Source organism: Esox lucius, chromosome 19, assembly GCF_011004845.1.
Source record: "Esox lucius isolate fEsoLuc1 chromosome 19, fEsoLuc1.pri, whole genome shotgun sequence".
Lineage (NCBI taxonomy): Eukaryota > Metazoa > Chordata > Actinopteri > Esociformes > Esocidae > Esox > Esox lucius.
In genome coordinates this window covers 36724685-36749591 of record NC_047587.1, presented here as the reverse complement: position 1 = coordinate 36749591, position 24907 = coordinate 36724685, and the positions used below count along the sequence as shown (strand labels likewise).

The 24907-nt window shown below is 40.3% G+C and overlaps 1 protein-coding gene across 2 annotated transcripts; it reads right to left on the bottom strand.

Annotated features, from left to right (window-relative positions):
• Nucleotides 1-1809: 1809 nt before the first annotated feature.
• On the bottom strand, nucleotides 1810-21028 carry LOC105006493 (tripartite motif-containing protein 16-like). 2 transcript variants are annotated; one of them, XM_010865078.2, is made up of 6 exons: nucleotides 20438-21028; nucleotides 18725-18820; nucleotides 5838-6071; nucleotides 3774-3933; nucleotides 3570-3629; nucleotides 1810-3368 (listed from the first exon to the last, which is right to left on the bottom strand). In XM_010865078.2, exons 1-6 carry the CDS (start codon nucleotides 21026-21028, stop codon nucleotides 2848-2850), a joined length of 1662 nt encoding a protein of 553 aa, XP_010863380.1. In that variant the 3' UTR covers nucleotides 1810-2847. The 2 variants fall into 2 exon arrangements, with proteins under 2 accessions (XP_010863380.1, XP_010863381.1); XM_010865079.2 differs by having other exon boundaries at nucleotides 3774-3864.
• Between the last annotated feature and the right edge of the window lie 3879 nt (nucleotides 21029-24907).

Below are 24907 nucleotides of genomic sequence, written 5' to 3'. Positions count from 1 at the left end.
TACTGGTTCGACTCGGTCTTTGTGTATATCAATTATGTATATGCAGGGTTGGGTAGGTTTCTTTTTAAATGTACTCAGTTACAAGTTACCTGTCCACATTTGTAATCAGCTACATAACTTTTGTATTATTCAAACTCAGTAACATAATCTGATTACTTTGAATTACATCAGATTACTTTCATATTAAAGGGATAGTTTGGCCAAAAATCATATTTTTGGTAAAAGTTGTTCCTGAAGGTACATACAGTCATAAAAAAAGAAAATCCATTATTCAGCTCTGTCCCAGTCCGTAATTAGCATTATTAGCATTGTCCAAATTCATGAATGGAATCGGTGCGTACCACTATACCAAAACTGCATTGCAAGCGGAAAACTTCTCTAAAACATTCCAAACTAAGACTAGATTTCAGTTTAGTTACTATAAAGTTAAGGTATAGGTTTGCTGTTTTTTTAGGGTATGTCCTTCCCTAAGCCACCTCCTCCAAGATGCCCTGCTTGATCTCCAGCACAAAGCACACCTTCCTGATTAGTTTATTGACTCTTTTGGCATCCCCAGACCTGATGTTGGAACCCCAACACTCCTCAAAGATGGCACTAGACACCACAGACTGGTAGAACCTATGCAGCAGTGTATTGCAAAATGTCAAAGTACATGTGGTCTGCCAGTCAGGTGGTCATTGACTCATGGGACCAGGGTTTCTCCATGTCCAGCAGAGGCAGCACCACAGACTAATGGACTCTCTATGCAACATTAATCATTTAAAAAGACCAACTTTGCTATATATTCAGTTTTCTTTGGGATACAAATGTAATGGGGGTCATTTAACTTTATTCTCAAGCAAATGTACGATCTTTAAATTATACTCTTGGACTACTTCAAAATTGATATGGCCTGAAAGGTACTACTGCAGAGCTTATGGTGGTCAAAATACATATCATGGGCAGGACCGTTTGACGGGACCCATTCATTGTGGTCAACTGAGTGTGACTTGAAAATGAATTAACTTATCTCTTCTGATAACATCTTACCAGTCATGTCCATGCCTCCCTTTAATAAAAAATATACAATTTCAAATTTAGATTACCACAAAGTCACTACACAGGTGTATGTAGAGTGAGAGATAGAGGGATGCAATTTGTATCCAAGTCAGGACTGAAATGCTCAAAAACATCCACTAGAAATTCCCATATTATAAGAATTCATGTTTGCATCTTTTTTTGTTTTGAACAGCATCATTCCAACATACAGCTCTGGAAAAAATAAAGAGACTCCTAATCTTTCTTAAATCAGCATCTCTACATGTATGGCAGACATTCCATTCCAGTGTCTGTTAAATTCCAACACAGTCACACATCATTTAATTTAATGAGGTACTGGTTAGGTGATTTCCTGAACCAAATCTAATGTAATGAGGAAAAGTATAGAAACCACTGCTGTGGTCGTCACTGTCCTCTTGGAATAGGACCAGCTGGGTGGCAAAAACTGTGCAAGTAGTACCTCAGAGGTAATTTAAATAAATAATTATTCAGCGTGACAAAATAGTTGAAAGAAACGCTTTGAGTGAGGAAAAGAAGGGTTCAATTCTGGCTTTACTGGCAGATGGATACAGTGAGCGTCAGGTTGCTTCCATCCTGAACATTTCAAAGAACAAGGACAAGCAACAGACATTGGGGACAACAATGTGACAGACTGGTAGAGAGCATGCCAAGACACATGAAAGCTGTGATTAAACATCATGGTTATTCCACCAAATATTAAAACATTAGTATTTTGTTTTTGAAAAATGTATATAAACAATTAGGAACATATCCGTACGTGGAATTTTTATTAATTAAGGCTTAAAATCAAACCTGATTGCAGCAGATCATCAATACAGCATGTTTGGCCTGTAAAGGTATTTTCTAATAGAGTCGGCATTTAACGCATTAAGGGTGAGCGAACAGACTCAGCGAACACAAGGACATTTCTTTCAAATGGTGAATTGATGAAAAGAATCAATTGAATAATGAAAGAAACCTCTAAAGATCAAATCAGTTGGAAAAATCCTATAGTAAAGAAAATCTATGAGACCCTACTACAGATTACTGCTCTGCAGTATCACTATATTTAAAGACTAATCCCAGGATTGATGGGCTGAGTGAATGTGGTCTGGACTCCGTGGAAGAGGGTCATTGTGTGAGAAGTGTAGATGGAGTCAAGTAAAATTGTCTGACCACCAGAAAAATCCAGAAACCACACAAACTACAATCTCCCTTCTACAAAATATTTTTTAAAGACACTTGGAAATAAAAAAATGGTCTGACTGTATAAATGTTGAGTGGTTAATTTCCCATCACCATGGGCCATATTTAAATAAAGAATAAGAGCAAAAAAAAACTTGACTGAGCAGCGGGAAAGAAAATGTCTTATTCAGTTTCCTGGACATCACCATTGAAAATCTCCATCAAATAAGCTTTTTAGAGTGTTATTTTTTTTGTTAGTGATTTGTTAATGTCTGTATGGTCAGGATATGGTTGGCCTTGGTGTGTATCAATCACCTTCCTGTTCCCTTAAGCTAGAGAGATGTGTTTATGTACTTGGGTCCAAGCTGAGTTGCTGAGTTCATATAAATTGGTGTCATGTGAGATAACTGAGATGCAAAACAATCAAGTAATTTCCTGTAAAGCTGGTTTGTAGCCTTTATCTGGTCTTAACTTTCTTACAGTTACATTTTTACTACAGTATATTGCTGGACTAGTCCTTTATATAGTTGTTCCACCCTATATAGTTGTTCCTTATATAAGTTCCACTCTCTGAACACTCCAAACAGTGTGTAATATATATATATATTTCTATCTGACAACCAACTATACTTTACACAGTTCAGCAGTGCCATTATATTTATAGAGACTAAACCCAGGATAGAGGGGCTGAGTGAATGTGGTCTGGACTCTGTGGAGGAGGGTCATTGTGTCAGAGATGCTGTAGAAGGACAGAGTACCTGCCTTATAATCCAGGTAGACTCCTATTCTGGAGGATTTAGGGCCTGATACTTTAGTCTCAACATCATCGTGTCTGAAATAATAACCACCAGAACCACCATAACACTCAAAACTCCAGGACTTGTTATTGTATCCAAATCTATCACCTATCCTGCTGATGTCTTTATATGAGACTGATGTATCAACACAATACCCACTCCACTCCACCTCCCAGTAACAGCGTCCAGTCAAACCCTCTTTACATAGAGCCATGCACTGGTCTTTAAATCTGTCTGGATGGTCAGGATATGGTTGAACTTGGTGTGTAGCAGTAACCTTTCTGTTCCCTTCAGACAGAGATAGTTTTTCATGTACTGAGTTTGTGTCCAGTGTGAGCTGACAGGAATCTGAGAGAAAAGCAGAGTTCAATGAGAGGAGTTAGAAAAAGGAGTTTTGCCAGATACCTTTTCTACTCTGTCTTTGATTAGAGCAGAGATCAAGTCTGATCAGGAGTCAGATAACTTTCTATTCTTTGATCTACTACTTAAATGTATTTATGAAAGGGATTGTTAATATTGTCAGATTTGTCTATCAATAAAGAGACTCACATTGTAAGAACTGTTCTCTGGTCTTGGGCTCTGGAGACAGTAAAACATCCACTATATTCACTACAGAAATACAAACACATTCACAGAGAGGGAATGATATCATCATACCATATTAAACATGTATATGACTAAAAAGGAACTTTTAATGTCTAATGTCATTAAAGTGTAATGTTCTGACTATTACCACACACATTATTAACACACCTGTAGTGGAGATCTTTGTCCATCCTCCTTTAAGGAAGTCTTCTAGTTTCTCTCTCAGATCAGTGACCATCTTACTTACATCTCCAAAGTACTGACGAGGACAGACAGTGATGCTGGTTAAGTCTGAAGAAATATTGGTCCTGGAGAGAGACTGATAACTCTGGGGGGAGACATGAAGATGTAGTTTATTCCAGTTGTGTGCAGCATAATACGTTTGGAGCACATCTAAGATCTTCTGGTAGTTTATTCCAGTTGTGTGCAGCATAACTGCTTAACACCGCTTGACCATGTTTAGTTTGGGCTCTACTAGCTGACCTGAATTAATGGATCTAAGAGCCTTACTCGTTTTTTATTCTTCAAACATACCAGAAATGTATTCAGGGCCTAAACCATTCAGTAATTTATACACTAAAAGCACCACCTTTAAAATCTATTCTGTAACTGACTGGAAGCCAGTGCATAGATTTAAGAACCAGAGTGATGTACTCTGTTCTCTTGGTTCTGGTTAACATTTTAGCAGCAGCATTCTGAATGAGCTGCAGCTGTGTTACAGTGTTTTTGGGGAGGCCATCACAGTAGTCAACCCTATTAGAGATAAAAGAGATAAAAGCATGGATGAGCTTCTCTTGGTTTTTTTGGGACACCAGGCCCTTAATTCTTGCTATATTTTTAAGATGGTAGAATGCTGTTTTGGTGACCGCTTTGATATGACTGTTAAATGTGAGGTCTGAGTCTATCAGAACACCAAGATTATGCACTTTGTCCCTGGTTTTTAGTGTCAGAGAATCCAACTCTATACAAATACTACTTCTTTTATTTTTGTTGCCAAACACAATAATGTCTGTTTTATCTTAGTTTAATTGTAAACAATTTTGGTTCATCCAGGTATGTATGTGCTCTATACAATGACACAGTGATTTACAATGGTTTGAGAGCCTGAAAAAATTAAGAGACCACTACACCATTTTCTTGAAAATGGTTAAAAACAAAATTTTGGGGTCACCCTTCAATGTAAAACAGAGGTATTCAAAAGAAGTATATTTTCTTTGCACTGGAATGTATTTTTGAATAGGGCAGCCACTCCTCCTCCTTTCCTACCATTTCGACACATTCATATAACCAACATTTTCAGGTGCTGTCTCGTTAAGAACCGTAGCACTACAATCTTCTGTTAGCCACTTTTCAGTGAGAAACATAAAATATTGTATTGTAGGACATTATAATGTCATTTAGCAAGAACGATTTGTTGGGGAGAGATCTGATATTAAGTAAAGAGAGCTTAATAGATGTAATAGGGGTTCCTGGACTAGTAGGCTGACGAGTTACAGTTAACAGATTAGACAGGTTTACTTCATAAGTTGCATGAACTCGATTCCTTCTATTTCTAATCAACACAGGAATAGAGGTACCGGGTCCTTGCTTGTTCTCAAAACAGTCTGCATTGCTATTTTCCCAATAGCAGGGACCCGAAGCACATTACAGAGTACATTCTGTGCTCTGTGGAAATAAAGGACAAGATTGTTGATGAAGTGGCAGTTGTCTAAACAATAGTTTTAAACGGGGGGAGGAGAGGGACATAGGGAAAGATGAGCTCTACACTGTCAGCTCCCTGATTGGTGAGTGTGGTGGAGGGGAGGAGGAGGAGGGTGATAGATGTGGAAGAGGGAGGGTGTGGTAAGGGGGGGGGGGGGGGTAGTTGTTGTGCCCCCGTTTGGGACAAGGACAACTTCTGGAAGCATTGGGTGATTTGAGTCAGAGGGTCAGCAGAGGGGTGTGGATACTCTATGTCCTTCATGCTATTTAAGTTCCTGCTTCCCCATTGTATCTTGTCGGTCTTTGTATTGGTTTCCCTCTATGTTTTGTTTGTTCCTGTCCTGGCATTTATTTTCAGTTTTGTCATGTCTTAGTTTCTTTATTAATTGTCCTGGGTTCTCCCTGCGCCTGTGTCCTGTATCATCCTTCAATGTTACAAACACAGACAAAACACAGAAAACAGAATAGATCAGAATGACAGTTTCATATAAAGTTAATTTCATATCACCTGTATCAAGTCAGTTTAGTTACCTGGAGGAAATGGATGTCATCTTCTATGTGTGAGAACTTCTCCAGCTCTGTGCTTCTCCTCCTCAGCTCAGCTATCTCCTGCTTCAGTTTCTCCAGGAGTCCTTCAGCTTGACTCACTTGAGTCTTCTCTTGGGCTCTGATCAGCTCCTTCACCTCAGAGCGTTTTCTCTCAATGGAGCGGATCAACTCAGTAAAGATCTTCTCAGAGTCCTCCACTGCTGTTTGTGCAGAGAGCTGAGAGAGAGATTTTCTTCTTAAATAAGACAAATGCATTACTCTAAAAATACAATCTGACATCAAAACCTACCTGTCCAACCACACAAACAACCTCTCAAGTCCCCAAACCTCCTGTAACAATTCCACCCTTTTAATCAATTAATACAATTCAAACCCTAAGGTTTTATGCAACCCTAAGGTGTCCAGAGACCATCTCCTTAAATAGCACAGGGCCTGTAGCCCCCAACATTCTGTCCCAGTTTCTCCTTGTCAAACACAGACAATTTAGTTTGGCCAAACTCCCCTCCCCGACACTAGGGTCAATCTGACCATCTACAACAGACCAGGGGCCGTATTCACAAAACATCTTAAGACCAAAAGTAGAGACCAGGGGCCGTATTCACAAAACATCTTAAGAACAAAAGTAGCTCCTAACTTGCTGATTTAAGAGAAACTCTTTTTAAAAAATGGGCGTGTCAGTCCTAACTTTAGGACTCCTACATTTTTGGTCCGAGAGTATTTCACAAAGCGTTTTAGCACTAAAACCAGCTCCTAAATCTGGGAAAGGTTAGGATCCGTCAAGAGGACTCCTAAATCACAAAGACTAAGTTACAAACAATCCTCAAAGGGCTGCAGCCGGCAATCTGCCTCGTAATCAGGTCAATGTTTTAGAAACATATATTGATACTGAGCTTTTAACAAAGTATCGCCTTAATCTCAATTGTGTCTGTGTATTAATAGTCAGTAAGTTTGTTAGCTTTCACGTAGATGCACTGAGCAGGCTAAATACTGAGCTATGGGGAGCAGAAAAGAACTGTCAAAAGACCTGCATAACAAGGTAATGGAACTTTATAAAGGATATAAAAGGAAAAGGATATAAAAGATATCCAAAGCCTTGCAAATGCCAGTCAGTACTGTTCAATCACTTATTGGAAAATTCGGGGATCTCTTGATACCAAGCCAAGGTCAGGTAGACAAAGAAAGATTTCAGCCAAAACTACTAGAAGGATTATTTGGGATACAACGAAAAACCCACTTGTAACCTCAGGAGAAATACAGGCTGCTCTGGAAAAAGACGGTGTGGTTGTTTCAAGGAGCACAATATGACGATTCTTGATATAAAATGAGCTGCATGGTCGAGTAGCCAGAAAAAAGCCTTTATTGCGCCAATGCCACAAAAAAACCTGGTAACAACATTCTCGACAACACTTTGACACGCCTCACAGCATCTGGCACAATAACTTGGAGTGACGTGACCAAAGCCTATAGTGAACCGAATACCATCCCCACTGTGAAACATTGTGGTGGCTCACTGATGTTTTGGGGGGGTGTTTGTGTAACCCAGATTAAAATAGCTTAAATTGATGTTAATTTGAATAAATAACAATGAAATATGTGAAGACACATTTTTATGAAGTGTTTTATGTTACATTTTGTCTACATAAATAGACTGTGGTTTATTTTGCTGTTATTTAATAAGTTGACCGAAAGTTAGAAGTGTGAATGTTCCAATGTTTGAAGACACGTTAGATGCTGCAAGCAGATGGTAAAGATGGTGAGCCTACGGTCAGAATATCTACGATTGACAATCACATTGCATCCTTGTGATTCACCTGCGTGTTGTACAAGGACACCAACTCATTCATCCCGGTTGCGGTAGGACTAGAATGCAACACTTCTTTGATGCGACTGGAGTTTGTTGGATTTGGGATTACGGTAAGAGTGAACTGGAGTGGATTCAATTTAAACCAACAGTTTTTTTCTTCTGTGTCCCACTACGTGGAATTAGTATGGACTGCACAACGTGGACGCTAGCAAGACTTTGAATTTGTTGAAAATAATTGATTAAGGTTTACTGTATGTTGAATATAAATCACCATAGCTTTTCATTCTGTTGAACTGAGAATGTTGTATTTGATTTTTCCTTCCTTGTATTATTTTCCATGTAGCCTATGTTGTGCCGAACTGGCAAATGGGTTTGATATTGCAAAGGTTTAGCTTCAGTAGCTTGCTGGCTTAGCATGTTAATAGGAAAATAACAATGATTCTAAACTAGCCAAACTAAGTTGAAAAAGGAACTTATGACTTACTGTGATTAAAATTAGAACCTTTTAACTGAGTTAGTTATTAGAAACTAAATAGAAAATGAAATAACTTTTATTGAATTTAAGTTAAACTATTCCTGAAGAAATAGGTGAAGGTTCTGGAGTGGCCTTCACAGATTCCTGACCTTAATATCATCGAGCTACTCTGGGGAGATCTCACACGTGCGGTTCATGCAAGACGACCAAAGAGTTTTAGCCTAGTTTATACAATTCTTAAACTTCTGTCCACAGATTGCATTGGAAAAGCAGTGCATGGATAGGCTGTGATTTTCACCTTATGGTATGATTCATGGCTAATCTGGTGTGAGAATTCAAAGCCCAGATAAAGCCCCGCCACCACGCCATCAGAGGCTCAAAACTTGGTTTTGAGAACTTGATTTGAACAAAGGTGGGAAGAAATTGTACTCGTAAGAAGGGAATGTGGAAAAAACGTGTTTGAACAAAGACATTTTAAGATTGGATGCGAGAATACATTTAATGCACTACTTCCACGCTTGAATACATTTTTTTTCATATGATTGAATGTTGTTTTTTCATACTGTGAACTATTTCAGTTCCGAGCGTGTTCGCTCTCAGAGTTCTGCCCGGCACGACCGTGTTTACATTCATGGCCTTCAGTGAAACGTTTGCGTATACTAAATGCCGGCCTCCTCTCTCTCCGACCCTTTGTGGACTGCCGAGCGTCCTGAGAGTTCACTTGGTGTTACAGACGTAACCGTGGTGGCTTCTCAACCCACTCGCTACGACGGGATCAAACGCCAGGTAACGTCACCGGCTCTCGCTACCTGTTCCTTCTGATCACATAATTCCCGTCTGCACTACTCGGCGTCTCCTTAGCATCGCGTCCCCACACAGGGTGCAACATCCGCATATGCAAATACCGGGCTCCTCTCTCTCAGGTTCCTATGAGTGACAGTGTGGTGCCAATTGTAGAGTGGGATGGCTCAGTGGTTATACCTGGGTTTGCCTCACGATGTGGCTCAAATGTTTCTTCTGATTTTTCTCATCCCTTTCTCTCCCTGCCCTCTTTGGGCTGTCTCTTCCTCTCTGGTCGAGCTCAGCGGCGGTAAGGGCTGAGAGGGAATTCAAACGTTTCCTGACCAACGCCCCCCACCTTTATGCTCTTCCTCTCTGAGTGTTATTGGGAGTGGCGTCATCACTGTACCATATCAGCCTGGCTTAATCGAACGATCAGACTGGGTTATCTGGTTCAGTTTCGCTCAGCTCCACCCCCTGTCTCCGGGATAGTGGGGGCTGATGTCATCACCCGACAGAGCATCTGCTCTACTGTCAGAGGTGACTGAATTGTTGAGCAAAGGACCGATCTCCGAGGTCCCAGAGGATCTCAGACAGGACAGCTTTTACTCCCATTACTTCCTGGTTTGATCTTTGATTTGCGCAGTCTGGATGCACACACAGCCAAACGACCGTTCCGTATGCTCACCACCAGTCGCCTGCTGGAAGCCTTGCTGCCGGGAGATTTCAGTTAGAGCACAGACCTTAAGGATGCTTACTTCCATGTCCCGATCATTCACAGACACAGGAAGTTTTTCCGGTTTTCCTTTCAGGGCAGGGTCTACGTGTATACAAGGATTCCGTTCTGCTACACTCTGGCATCAGGATTTTAGCCTATCTTGACAACCTCCTGATTCTAGCATCATCCTTGGAATTGGCCAGGATACACACTTTCCGAGTGGTGTCCCCCTAGGCCAACTGCACATGCGCAGCCTACAGGCCTGGTTTGCTCCCCAGCAGGTTGACCCAGTATGTCATCGGAACCGGACTTTCTCTGCCAGCTCACCTGTGAGGGGACCAGAACTATTGGAGAGACCCCTTGGCTCTCCTCTAGGCAGGGTGTCAGAGTGCGTTCAGTTTTTCACAGACATCTCTTCCACGGATGGGGCGGTGTGAGCTCGGGTCTGGCTGTTAGAGGCGTGTGGCCTCCCGGTGCTCACGCACTTCTCAGACCTAGTCAAGTCTGATTCGTTCAGAGAACCTGGCCACGGTCGCTTACATCAATCGCCGAGGGGGGATCATGTCTCCTGCTCTCCACTGATAGGCAACATGTCTTTGGATGACTGTCTCAAGCGTAGGGCTCGATTCAACACCCTCCATCGCTGTCAGGAACTCTCAGGGTCTGACTCCTGAGTGGGACAGGCTTTTGAATAGAGGTCTGTTCGTTGCCGTCGTCCGCACCATCCAGGGTGCTAGGGCAGCTTTTACGTCCAAATTGAATTCCTCTTGCTGGAATATGTTTGTGTTGTGGTGCATGCAGAGGTCCTTGGACCCTTCGTGTTGTCCTGTGGAGGAGATTCTGTCATTTCTGCAGGATCTCTTTGATATGGATAGGTCTCCTTCGATTATCCGAGGATACGCATCGGCCATCTCTGCGTGTCATGAGGGCTTTGCTAGAAACACAGTTTTCAGCCACCCTCTCCTCCGCCGTTCCCTTTTGGGTATTTGCCATCTGCGTCTGGTGGCCAGGCTGGGCCCTCCACAATGGGACCTTGCTAAGGTGCTGGGTGCTCTCTCTGAACCCCCATTCGAGCCCTTGCAGCAGTGTTCTCTTAAGTTGCTCTCCCTTAAGACGGCCTTAGTCATCGCTTTGTGCTCTGCTAGGCAAGTTATCTCTGCATATTTACATTTTCAGTGCCTGCCTATTGGCAGAGGGGTAAACCAATAGGAGCGAAGCCCCTGTGGGCGACGCTCCACTCATAGAACTGTAGTTATGAAAGTAACCATCGAATTTCGAGTAAATCCCATCTTCTGTTGAAGCAAATGGGGAGGAGGTTGTTGTTTGTCATATTCTTCAACCAATCATATTTGGAGTTCGCCCTAAGGAGCCTGTTTGTTGGCACGTAGCAGCTTTCTAGCTTGCCTAGTTGCCTAAGTGTGCATTTTTCAGGTGGTGTGATCGGAGAGCCAGCTACCAAACTGAGATAAAACTAGTTAGGATGTAATGTAGGAACATCTAAGATTTATTTTAATGTTCTTTAGTGAGGTTTGGATTCCTAGATGTAGTGCTATGCGTTAGATTTTTTGTTTAGATTTGTACTGAGCCCTGTTGTCTTATTAACGCATGGAGAAGAAATGTGAAGGAACATTGTGAGTACGTTCTTATTTCTTTGGTACCTGTAATGTCATTGATTTGGGCTTTGCGATGTCTATTTGTGTTGCTGCGTCCTGTCATTCTGGATAATGGTACTGTACATCCTTGATGGTTTCATTTGCCATGTATTCATGTTTCCGTAATTACTGGTGTTGTAAGCCTCTTGTTAAATCGCCTTATTCCACTGTCACTGTGGGATGGTTGCGTCAAATGACAATAGCCTAATAGCCCATAGGATTAGGCCGCCATACATGCTAGCTTTACGTCCATTGTGCTGAAGTTACTAATCGTTATTGGTAAGGATAAAGTGCCCACCTTTGTAAATCAAATGCCCGTCCAACACGTTTGTTTTTGTTACCGACCTGTATCTACTTGACTGGTATGCAGATTAGGACTAACCAGCTAATAGTTTGTTTTAACCAGCAAGGTAGTAGATAAATGTAGCTGCCATGTACAAAGGTTATGCAGTGGCTAATGACTTTCAAGAGTCTTGCAGCCCTATTATTTATTTAATGTTGGTAGCAACAGTAACACTCTACATTAGAGATTAGTCAGCAACAATAACATTTCCGATTTTCATATGTTGCCTTCAAGATGAAGATTTGTGATATGTCTAATTTGTATTGTGTAGGCTACATTTTCAAAGGAAAAACTATGTGGGGGACATTATGAAACAAAATTAAAATGTCAATAAATCTTTACATAGGTTAAATAATATTATAAGGTGGAGCACAGAAGAAATGGTTAGAGGCTATATAAGCTAATTTAGAGAACATGATCTAATATCAAAATAGGATTTTTATGTTATTGTTTTTATTTGCTTGTGCTCATTTGCTTTGGCGATTGTTTGTGCAATACATCCAACCACACCAGATGTGTTTACACTGCACCTTAGCCTAGAGCTAAGAGCATCCTAAGCCCTGGGCTAAGGGCCTCCTTAGCAAGTGTTCACACTTGCATATTTTGAAGTGGGAAAGCACCACCCTTAGCCTAGGGCTTGCTGGCCATGCTCTAGAGCTGGGTTAGCACCGACATTTCAGGCCTAGTCCCAGAAAAACTGTGACCAAATAACCAGAGTGAAACGGGGTCAAGAACAAACCATAGAACGTTTATTGTCCAATCACAAAAGCTGGCCTTTCATTTGATTTACATACGCTTGTGACACTCACAGTTACCAACAGCTCCGTCTGTTTTGGTCCTTTTCTCTCTGCAAAGTTTTGTTGACTAACGTTTTTCTCTTTCTTTGCGTAGTTTTGACAAAGTTGTTCAAGCAAATACCGACAGGGTGGGTATTTTGATCAGTCGATGTCATGAAGTCGTTAATTGAATCGTGGTAACGTTACATTGATCATGTGTCAGTGATGTAGGCTACAGTAACATTATTTGCATGCCAGAGAGAACGAAACATTTGCAGCTTATCATAGAATGTAAAATGTTAGTGTTGTATTTGTCTGTTAGCCCAGGGCTTAGGAACACAAGTGTGAATCCTTAGCTTAGGGTTAAGCCTTAGCCCAGGGTTAACAAACTTGTGTGAACTGGGGATAAGCTAACCCGGGGCCACTCTTAGCCTGGGACAATGCAGTGTGTAAAAAGCTTTATATTTTTCATCCCCACACTGTAATGTACATGGGATACTTCTAGCAGAAAAACTCTTCAGTACCAAAGTGAATGTATTGTACAAAATACTTAAAAATGTTTTTATTACAAATATAATGCGGAATCATAAGGCACTGTGCTACATCCGGCAAAACTATATTGTTGTCCCTCTTTAACCCCCAATGCAACACTATACTGTATATGCCTCGTTAGTTAGCAGCTAGTGGCCTTTATTAGGAGTCTGGCTAGTTACTCCATCTAAAATTATTCTGATGAAATGAACATTATAACAGACAATTTGGCTATTAATAATTTGCCTTTTAGATATGGGGTTATGTTTTCCAGCCTCAGTTGGTAATCTATGCTCAGTATCTAATCAAAAAACATATGCTATTGACCAATGAACATGTGAAGGGGCGTGGTTTTGCACATTGATGCGCACATCTAAAAGGATAATGGTATAATAATTCTACTTGGTACATATGTTCACAAAGCCGATACGGAAATATTACTGCAAGGATTTTTAAATCAGATTTTTCAGATTAGCAAATTCACCATACTCATCCCGTTTGAGTTACAGTATTGAAAAGAGGTACATAAGTCCACCTCCTCACAGGGAAAATATTTGCCATTGGGATTCATTAGCTTTGCTTTAATGGTTTGGTGGCCAATTTGAATTTGTGAAAAGCACTTTAAAATAATCTCCTCTGGCACCTAAGGACCGATCTTCACGTACATTTGGCATCTATGGACGATGGTCTTCAAAAGTTATATAAATCAGGCCAGTATCTTAAAAAACATGGACGTCATTGACAGATTTTTGCACATATGTAGACATCTCCTACAAGGATAATGGGATAATTCTACTTGGTGCATATGTTTCCCAAGATGATACAACAATAATCACTACAAAGATTTAGCACAGTGGCGCTATTGAGGTTTCCTACATTTGCAAGCTCACCATGCTCAACCCTTTTAAAATAATATCTTGAAAACAGATGTACAAGTACATCTCCTCCCAAGGAATATATTTTTCATTCAAGACCCATTAAGTCTGGTAAAAGATATTTTCTGCAATTCAGAATTTCTGAGAAACACTCCAAATGCTACTTTGGTATTATCAAATGACCGATGTTAAGTGTGAGTACATTTGGTACACATGATCAGGGTTGTGACTTCTACAAGCATGTAGAAGTCTGTCATTTCCTGTAGTTCTTGACCAGGTTTGCACATACTGCAGCAGGGATTTTACCCCACTCCTCCATACAGACCTTCTCCAGATCCTTCAGGTTTAGGGGCTGTCGCTGGGCAATACGGACCTTCAGCTCCCTCCAAAGATTTTCTATTGGGTTCAGATCTGGAGACTGGCTAGGCCACTCCAGGACCTTGAGATGCTTCCTACGGAGCTTGCACTTTTTGACCTAATATTGACCTCAAAACATGCCAGTCTACTACATACTGTGGCAACTCAAAAACACAAAGACCATATAAAGCTTAATTTATCAAACCAAATAGCTTTTAGCTGTTTTTGATATAATTAAGTGATGTTCTAGTACCACATTAGGAATTTGGCAAGATCACTCAAGGATAAGGTGTTGGAGTATTGGTTCTTGGAAATGAGGCCTGTTTAGATTTAATCAAAAATACTTAAATAGTGATGTTTTTTACATCATTGATGTCCCGACTAAACTTTGATCAGTTGAATACCACGTTGGTGAATAAAAGTAAACATTTCCTTTCAAAACAGCAACATTTGTAAATTATTCGAAACTTTTGGCCCCCAGTTTATCTTTTATTGTCCTGTAAGATTTCAGATCAAGTCCATGGTTAAAATAATGGCTTCCATAAAATGTATTTTCAATTGACTAACAATATTATTTGTTTTATATATGCCACGCAAACCTGGATTTATGCTGAGTGTTTTATGCGTGTCTTTGGGTGTGCACAGTATGTGTTTATGTGGCTCCATAGAGTGAAATTAGTAATTTTAAAGTTCTGTTTGATTCCCAATTGAGACAAAAGTTGTTGAGCCAATGTACCTGTACTTATTGTAGGTCGCTCTGGATAAGAGCAGCTGTTAAATGACAAAAATGAATACTTGTACCTATTTTTTATATTAAAGCATTTGATATGTCTGTAATGTTGTGGAAATTCTTGAACTGATGTATTCTTGGTCCTATGCATGTATGAATGAGTTACTAGTTAAAGTACTGAGTACCCATGTTTAGATAGGTAGAGGAGCGTGAGAGAGGGGTTCTGGTATTTGTCCTAGGGGGACATCCTTGACCGGCACCAGTAGATTATAGGGTTAATCGTAAATCTGCCTATCATGTTGTTTGTCCAGATGCTGTGAGTCTTCTCCTACAGTTGAAAAGGTTACCCATGTGGGGGAGGATAGCTTGCCCCTTTAGGTAAACACAACAGTAAACATTATGGCAGGACACAAGACAGATGGGTAACAACTTACCACACCCCTTTTTGTATGTGATATACACTCACCTAAAGGATTATTAGGAACACCATACTAATACTGTGTTTGACCAACTTTGGCCTTCAGGACTGCCTTGATTCAACAAGGTGCTGAAAGCATTCTTTAGAAATGTTGGCCCATATTGATAGGATAGCATCTTGCAGTTGATGGAGATTTGTGGGATGCACATCCAGGGCACGAAGCTCCCGTTCCACCACATCCCAAAGATGCTCTATTGGGTTGAGATCTGGTGACTGTGGGGGCCATTTCAGTACAGTGAACTCATTGTCATGTTCAAGAAACCAATTTCAAATGATTCGAGCTTTGTGACATTATCCTGCTGGAAGTAGCCATCAGAGTACAGGGTACATGGTGGTCATAAAGAGATGGACATGGTCAGAAACAATGCTCAGGTAGGCCGTGCCATTTAAATGTTTGTAAGCGGTTTACGCGTATCTCTTATTTGCAAGTGATATTAAGATGATGCCTAGAGAATTTCATCTCTGTACTTTCTTATTTAAGAGTGTCGATCGATAGAATTACCATCACAGTAAACACACTATTTTTATTTACAATCTTTAAAGTGGGTTAAAACAAAAATGGAAATGAATTCCTTTATTAGAAATTTGCTCAATTAGCAATAAAAATGATTTGACATAACTACTCAATTCTGGCAATGGTGTGATTGTTATTAATGTACAAAGGTAACTTCTCTTTTTACCTACATTATCTAGCTTGGCTAGTTTTAATATTATTTTGAACTTAACCTTTGTGATGGCAATTCCATCGTTCGACACTCTTAAAGGAGTATGAACAGAGACAAAATTCCCTTTGCACAATTTAACCATTTAGTATTATTTGCAAATAAGAGAGACGCGTCAAACGCTTACAAACGATTGACGATGTGTGTCATTAGGGTTTCAACAGTATGCCAAAATCCTATTATGTTTGTTCCAGTTCACTAATATTATTCTTCTGGCAAAAAATTGTCCTTGTTGAAAGTTCCTGTGAGTTAAAATGGTGTAAAGGAACCCATATTAATATAGTTAAGCGTCAAGAAACACAACTTCTGGTGCAGTGGACATGCAAATCAGCCTCATGGTGGGACAAGCCTTTGAAGTTGGACTTTTTGAAAGTTCACAACACCTATCCCTTTTGAAACTTATTTACTGATTTCCAAGACTAGGTTTCTCCTCACTATGATTTTTTTTGCTTCTGAGACCCAAAAAATCGCTATCAAGAATTTTTAGCCATCTTAGTTAGTTTGAAAAACACTTAAAACACTACTCAAATGGCAGCAAATGACCAATCTTGATGTAGTTTGACATTTGGCATCTATGTATGATCTTCATGTGTTGTATGAACCAGACCAGTATGTAAAAAAAAAAATGCATGGGTCACCATTGGACAGGAAAAAACATCCTTCCAACATTGGTTAAATGTTTAGACAAGTGTACAGTTTGTCTTTTACCCTACATACCATATTGCATAATTTTCATGCTAACTAAATGCTGAAACCCACTAAATGCTGTTTGTAGCTTTAATTGAAGTAGGAAATGTAAAGATAATTGCTTAGTTACTGTAACATATACATTCCAAAGTGCTTCAAGGTATCCTTTTGACATTACTTGGCAGAGATGGGTACAAGTGTCACACATAGTCAAGTCCAAGCAAGTCTCAAGTCTTAACCATCAAGTCTCAGGTCAAGTCTCAAGTCACAGTTCAGATAAATCAAGCAAGTCAAGTCAAGGGTTCACCCTAAGCAAGTCAAGTCGAGTCCTTATAAGTTTCAAGTCAAGTCACAGTACTAAAGAGATGAACACACACACACAATTTTTTGGGGGGACGAAGCGGAGGGATCTTGATTCAGCCTGAAGGGGTTGTATTCGCTATAACAACCGCCTCGATATACCTTATCCCGCTTATTACATACCTACCAAATAAATCAATAATTTGACACAAAATATTGATTTCAAAAGGAATTTATTGATTTAAAAACAATTGTATTGCTTCCTCTAAAGAAAATAGTCCGTTCCGTCTCTGGTTATGAATCCTGCTGCGTCCATAGCAACGCGCTGTTTTTCATGGCAACGGTCTGTTATCAAGAAATAACAAGCATTCTGCACTGGAATTCAGCCAATCCATGTAATAAGGGCTAATAATAACAAACTTATAAACTTATTATTGTGACTGAAAAACTGCCTAATATGTAATTACGTTGTAATTATTCTTGTCTGTATGAGTAAAAAAATATATATATTCGAAATGTTTAGGTGCTAGTAATCACATCGGCGCCTCCATGTTAGCCTTTCATGCAGTAAAGTTAACTGTTATGGTGTAAGCACAATGCTTTTTAGTTTCCACACGCAGTCCACAAACACTTGAAAATGCGCACATTTAATACAGACATTATAGCCTACGTGTAATAATATACATGCCCGCTCATTTTAAGATGCCCATCAACATTAAAATTCAGGCTATGCCACTGTTATAGTCAAATGCCCTTTCATCTATTTACCAGACATATTCAGTAATGATAATGGTCACAACAAGAAAAAAAAAAAAATCAAGAAAAAAAAAAATAATAATATGCAACCAATGCCAAATTATGACAAACAAAAGATTAATTAATTACATTAGTAACTTAATCGTTATAGATCTTAGTGAAACTGAATATAAAGAGATTACTTTCTTACCTTTCCTTGTGGTTCTTAAAATGACGAATGAAATTTGACGTTGTTGCATATTTTGCATCTGGCAAATCTTTTTTTATTCACACGGTCCAGTTCAAAGTCCTTGTATCCAAACGATACTATTTGTGGAGCTTGACTAACGTTACTGTCTGCCATGTTTGGCGCGGTTTGAATTGTGCAGCGTTAAAGGCACATACGCTGATTAGTGGTGCTGATGTCACAACATATAAAATAATTTTATTGCTGTTTGTTTATTATAAGTTCAAGTCATTGTCGAGTCTTCCACTTCAAGTCAAGTCTAAGTAACTTGTTCTCAAGTCAAAGTCAAGTCATTTTCATACTTTAATCAAGCAAGTCACAAGTCCTGAAAATTGTGACTCGAGTCAGACTCGAGTCCCCCACCTCTGTTACTTGGTCCCCTTAATCGCTGCATGCAGTTATATTTCTAATTATTACTATTATAATAGTGTTTTTTTGTTGCTGAGGCTGTGACAATTGTGGTTTTTCCTGATAATGATGGTCATACATTTATTTCATGAATGAGAGCCATTGTTTCTAGCCATTATTAATAAGAGTTTGGGAAGTCACTTGCAAGGTCCGTGTTTGCTGTGGGATTCCGAAACTGTTAGCTAAGGGCGGGGCCCTTCCCTGAATTTGGGGGCTATGTGTTTCTGACGTCTCTTCCCAACAATACTGACCTTGAGAGACTCCACAGCTTGTTGGAGCTCCTTCACCATCTCCTCTCTCTCCTGGACTCTCTGATGGATCTTCTGCTGACTGATCCCCAGCTGACTCTGTAGAGAATCACTCTTCAGTTTGTATCAAGATTTATCTGTCTAGTAAGTAGTTACAGATAACAAATGCAACATTTGGCTTATTAAAGATAGTGTTAAAGAAGCCTACAAGTTTCATTGTGCTATAGTGAGGATTGATTTGTATTTTAATGAGTGAAATAAGTATTCGACCCCTCTGCAAAACGTGACTTAGTACTTGGCGGCAAAACCCTGGTTGGCAATCAGAGGTCAGACGTTTCTTGTACCACCAGGTTTGCACACATCTCTGGAGGGATTTTGTCCCACTTCTCTTTGCAGATCTTCAAGTCATTAAGGTTTCGAGGCTGACGTTTGGCAACTCAAACCTTCGGACCCCTCCACAGATTTTCTATGGGATTAAGGTCTGGAGACTGGCTAGGCCACTCCAGGACCTTAAAGTGCTTCTTCTTGAGCCACTCCTTTCTTGCCTTGGCTGTGTGTTTTGGGTCATTGTCATGCTGGAATACCCATCTACGAACCATTTTCAATGCCCTGGCTGAGGGAAGGAGGTTCGCACTCAAGATTTGACGGTACATGGCCCTGTCCATCGTCCCTTTGATGCGGTGAAGTTGTCCTGTCCCCTTAGTAGAAAAACACCCCCAAAGCATAATGTTTCCACCTCCATGTTTGACGTGGGGATGGTGTTCTTGGGGTCATAGGCACAGCATTCCTCCTCCAAACATGGCGAATTGAGATGATGCCAAAGAGCTCGATTTTGGTCTCATCTGACAACAACACTTTCACCCAGTTGTCCTCAATTTTTCAGATGTTCATTGGAAAACGTCAGACGAGCCTGTACATTTGCTTTCTTGAGCAGAGGGACCTTGCAGGGGCAGCAGGTTTTTAGTCCTTCATGGCATGGTGTGTTGCCAATTGTTTTCTTGGTGACTATGGTCCCCGCTGCCTTGAGATCATTGACAAGATCCTCCCGTGTAGTTCTGGGCTGATTCCTAACCTTTCTCATGATCATTGCAACTCCACGAGGTGAGATCTTGCATGGAGCCCCAGGCCGAGGGAGATTGACAGTTATTTTGTGTTTCTTCCATTTACAAATAATCGCACCAACTGTTGTCACCTTCTCAACAAGCTGCTTGGCGATGGTCTTGTAGCCCATTCCAGCCTTGTGTAGGTCTACAATCTTGTCCCTGACATTCTTGGACAGCTCTTTGGTCTTGGCCATGGTGGAGAGTTTGGAATCTGATTGCTTCTGTGGACAGGTGTCTTTTATACAGGTAACAAGGTGAAATTAGGAGCACACTCCCTTCAAGAGTGTGCTCCTAATCTCTGCTCCTTACCTGTATAGAAGACACCTGGGAGCCAGAAATCTTTCTGATTGAGATGGGATCTAACACTTATTTCAGTCATTAAAATGCAAATGTATTTATAATATTTTTGACACTGGTTTTTCTGGAATTTTTTTCTGGATTAAATAACTATTACAAATGATACATGTAGAATTTTAGAAAATGCAGAATATGTTTGTTCTACTGTGGATCCATTACATTTGAATTGTCTGAAATCCAAACAGCATTAACTCCACTTCCCAAGTTATCTTTACTTCTTTGAATATAAGAAACTAACAAGTTGTTGTGGTCTTACTTGTTTATTAGTCCTCTCTGCTGCAGCTGATACTATGTCATGGCTTTTGTGTTCATCCATTGTACAAAAATTACAGATGCACTCCTGATCAGTACGACAGAAAACCTCCAGCACTTTGTCATGGTGAGAGCAGATCTTCTCCTGTAGTTGTGTGGTGGCTTTGATCAGCTTGTGTTTCTTAAATGCAGTAGATTCATAGTGAGGTTCAAGGTGAGTCTCACAGTAAGAAGCCAAACACACCAAACAGGACATGAGGGCTTTCTGCTTTCTGGTCCCAGTACAGAAATCACAAACCACATCTCCAGGTCCAACAGAGCACAGAACAGGAGAAGCAGTCTGGGGTCCTGTCTTCAGGTTCTCCACCACCTCAGCCAACATGTTATTTATCTTCAGAGTTGGCCTTGTAGTGAAGGTCTGTCTGCACTGGGGACAGCTATAGACCCCTTTCAGATCATCCTGATCCCAGTAGCCCTCAATACAACTCCTACAGTAACTGTGTCCACAAGCATTTGTGACTGGCTCCTTCAGTAGATCCAGACAGACAGAACAACAAAATTGGTCCTGGTCCAGCAGAACTCCTTGCTGAGCCATTTGCACTGTTGTGTTCACTCTCACAGAGACAGAATACACATTTCGTTTTCTCAGAAATGTTGTGAGGGGAAAGATACTTCCTGGTTCTGTCAAAAGGGCAGAACTGGTAGAGGTGGAACTGGATTTTGACCTGTTTTATACATGGGTGTGAACAGGTACCAATAACTTTTATCTCTTAGCTGGCTCCAAACCAAGGTGCAATTTGTCACCTTAAAACCCATTCTGCTCCATCTGGCCCCAATCTGCAAAAAAAGCACAAACACAGACAAGGAGGCAGGGACAGCGAGAGGTGTGATACCTACAGTACTGGTGATGATTACGTGTTCCCTATATTCTTCTGAGCTGTGTATTATGTAAATCAAAAAAATGTGGTACTGGTGAGAAAATATTTATAATATTTTTATTATATTACTATTATATTTCGAGTTATAACAGCCAGTGAGAGCTGATATTTCTCACAGTTCAATACAAGACGTAGGCCCAGAGGCAGAGCTTTAAAGTGTATGATGGGTGGCAGCCAATCACAGGGGCCCCCAGGAAGTTGGCCTTATTGTTGAAAAAACATAGCAAGCAGAATAAAAGCATATTCTAAATAATTTCCTACGTACTAATTAGCTGACATTGAAGTGATAAACATCTATCTTTTTTATGATTCCATAAAGCATTTGTATGATCGAGCAATCTGTGACTGTGGGAGTGTTGCCAGATGAGTCAGTTTCCCCTGTAATTGGGCTATTTATAATGATAGTGTGCGGTTTTTATGTGGAGTCCGTGGGTGATTGAGCATATATTGTCACTGAATTTGGCAACCCTGGGTATATCATCAGATTTTGTCGGCTTGTTTGCTAAGGATCTGAAGAGTGGAAAATGAATTAACAAAACACAAAAATGGAACGTAGATGTATCTGCCACTTAGAGGAAGGAAACATTTTATATAATGATGTGCCCTTGAGAAACATCTTTACTAAAGTTGTTGAGCCGCTGAAGCAAGAGAAAATTGATAGATGACGTAACAATGACAGGAGCAGCATCAAAGCTTATAGCAACAGGTGATTACAATTATGATCCAAAAGTCCAAAAGCAGCTAGCAGCGAAGTTTTGTAACTGAAGGTATGTTTTTTGTAGCCTTACAACAAGCTTCTGTTCATCATGGTACATGAAACGTACATACGTCTTTGGGAGAATAGTATTCAATATTTATATTATCTGCCCATCTTTTAGTTGGGAAATCGGGTAGCTAGACTTTATCCACGGTGGTAGTGGATTACTCCCAGGTAAGTTAGGGTCATGCTACCTGTACCACAGGGAGCACAGATCAGTCAGGCTGCTTGAGATGTAACCTTCCAAACCCATATCACATGGCACAGGTGATTGATAAGTCTACATGCGTTGTGTTGATATGTACTCATTCACTATTTGTAGTACTGGACAATTCTGCCTTTTTGTTACATTATAGATGTAAATTCCCACAGTAAGGGTCAGAGGCATAAATGTAGATAGTGCAGTCACACTGGGGCCCATAGTGAACATGGGCTCTCCAACAATGTGTTGGGCAGAGAACAGGGCCTTGTTTGCTATCTCAGAAATACACCTGTATTCAAAGAAGAACTCGCATAAAATTTCAAGTGGTGCCATTTGCTATATAGCGTTGTGCTCATAAGTTTGCTTACCCTGGCAGAAATAGTGACATTTTGGCATTTATTTTGAAAATAAGACAAATCATGCAAAATAATGTATTTCAGGATAGTGCTCATATGAATCCATTTATTATCACATAGTTGTTTGGCTCCTTTTTAAATCATAATGATAACCGAAATGATAATCAACTATTTGATTGTGCCATTCTGTTATGACCTACAGTTGTATATGAATCACATAAGAAATAAGACGTGTTTTGTCTGCTCACACCTGTTTTCTTTACAAATGGTACATACACTCACCTAAAGGATTATTAGGAACACCTGTTCAATTTCTCATTAATGCAATTATCTAATCAACCAATCACATGGCAGTTGCTTCAATGCATTTAGGGGTGTGGTCCTGGTCAAGACAATCTCCTGAACTCCAAACTGAATGTCAAAATGGGAAAGAAAGGTGATTTAAGCAATTTTGAGCGTGGAATGGTTGTTGGTGCCAGACGGGCCGTTCTGAGTATTTCACAATCTGCTCAGTTACTGGGATTTTCACCCACAACCATTTCTAGGGTTTACAAAGAATGGTATGAAAAGGGAAAAACATCCAGTATGCGCCAGTCCTGTGGGCGAAAATGCTTTGTTGATGCTAGAGGTCAGAGGAGAATGGGTCGACTGATTCAAGCTGATAGAAGCGCAACTTTGACTGAAATAACCACTTGTTACAACCAAGGTATGCAGCAAAGCATTTGTGAAGCCACAACACGCACAACCTTGAGGCGGATGGGCTACAACAGCAGAAGACCCCACCGGGTACCACTCATCTCCACTACAAATAGGAAAAAGAGGCTACAATTTGCACGAGCTCACCAAAATTGGACAGTTGAAGACTGGAAGAATGTTGCCTGGTCTGATGAGTCTCGATTTCTGTTGAGACATTCAGATGATAGAGTCAGAATTTGGCGTAAACAGAATGAGAACAGGGATCCATCATGCCTTGTTACCACTGTGCAGGCTGGTGGTGGTGGTGTAATGGTGTGGGGGATGTTTTCTTGGCACACTTTAGGCCCCTTAGTGCCAATTGGGCATCGTTTAAATGCCACGGCCTACCTGAGCATTGTTTCTGACCATGTCTATCCCTTTATGACCACCATGTACCCATCCTCTGATGGCTACTTCCAGCAGGATAATGCACCATGTCACAAAGCTCGAATCATTTCTAATTGGTTTCTTGAACATGACAATGAGTTCACTGTACTAAAATGGCCCCCACAGTCACCAGATCTCAACCCAATAGAGCATCTTTGGGATGTGGTGGAACGGGAGCTTCGTGCCCTGGATGTGCATCCCACAAATCAACTGCAAGATGCTATCCTATGAATATGGGCCAACATTTCTAAAGAATGCTTTCAGCACCTTGTTGAATCAATGCCACGTAGAATTAAGGCAGTTCTGAAGGCGAAAGGGGGTCAAACACAGTATTAGTATGGCGCTCCTAATAATCCTTTAGGTGAGTGTATATTACCAATTGTCCAAGGGTGTGCACATTTTTTTGCACAACGCTGATGTGCAAAGGCAAAAGGCCGTAACTACAATATTGGTCAAAAAATAGTTATTGTAATTTTTGGAACATGAAAGTTCTGCTTTGTCATGTGGACAAATATCTTGAGTCAATTTTGTTGTGTTTTGGAGAAAATAGTGTTGTTTTTGCCGGAACTTCCAAAAGCCCTAGAGAAGCCAAGGCAGAATCCTGTGACATCAGTTACAGTTCTTTGTCAACTCCAGAACGCATAGATTGAGATAACAAGGTATTTTTTTACTGTGCATCAGTGAAGTTACTGAGCTATTGTGTTATGCCCATGTACAAATATTAGATTAGGCTACAACATAAATAGGTTGATGGATGGATAGATTGCTGTTGTTTTTAGCAAGCTTAGGCTAACTACTTAACAAACAAAACCAAACTTCTCCTATACTCGAACAGAATGCAAACAAAACATTGGAAACAAACAATAACTAGATGGCTTGCCAGCTGGAAGTAATCGTAAATCATACGCAATAAATGCTTTTGTGTTTCATGAAGGCTAGTCTCTGCCAGCCTGAAACAAGTCGAGTGGATTAGGGCTTGCATAGACACGCAACAAAATCAACTTATTTTTCCCTTAAAGTGATACATTTTCTCAGTTTAACATTTGATGTCATCTATGTTGTATTCTGAATAAAAAATTGAAATTTGAAACTTCCACAT

Bases quoted from the DNA above. Each gene is read 5' to 3' on its own strand.
- LOC105006493 (XM_010865078.2), bottom strand. From the start codon at position 21,028: ATGGCTCAGCAAGGAGTTCTGCTGGACCAGGACCAATTTTGTTGTTCT. The intron at 6,072-18,724 runs GTCAGTATTGTT...TCTCTCTCTCAG, and splicing joins AAGCTGTGGAGTCTCTCAAG to CTCTCTGCACAAACAGCAGT. The intron at 3,369-3,569 runs GTGAGTCTCTTT...CTTTTCTCTCAG, and splicing joins CAGAGAACAGTTCTTACAAT to ATTCCTGTCAGCTCACACTG.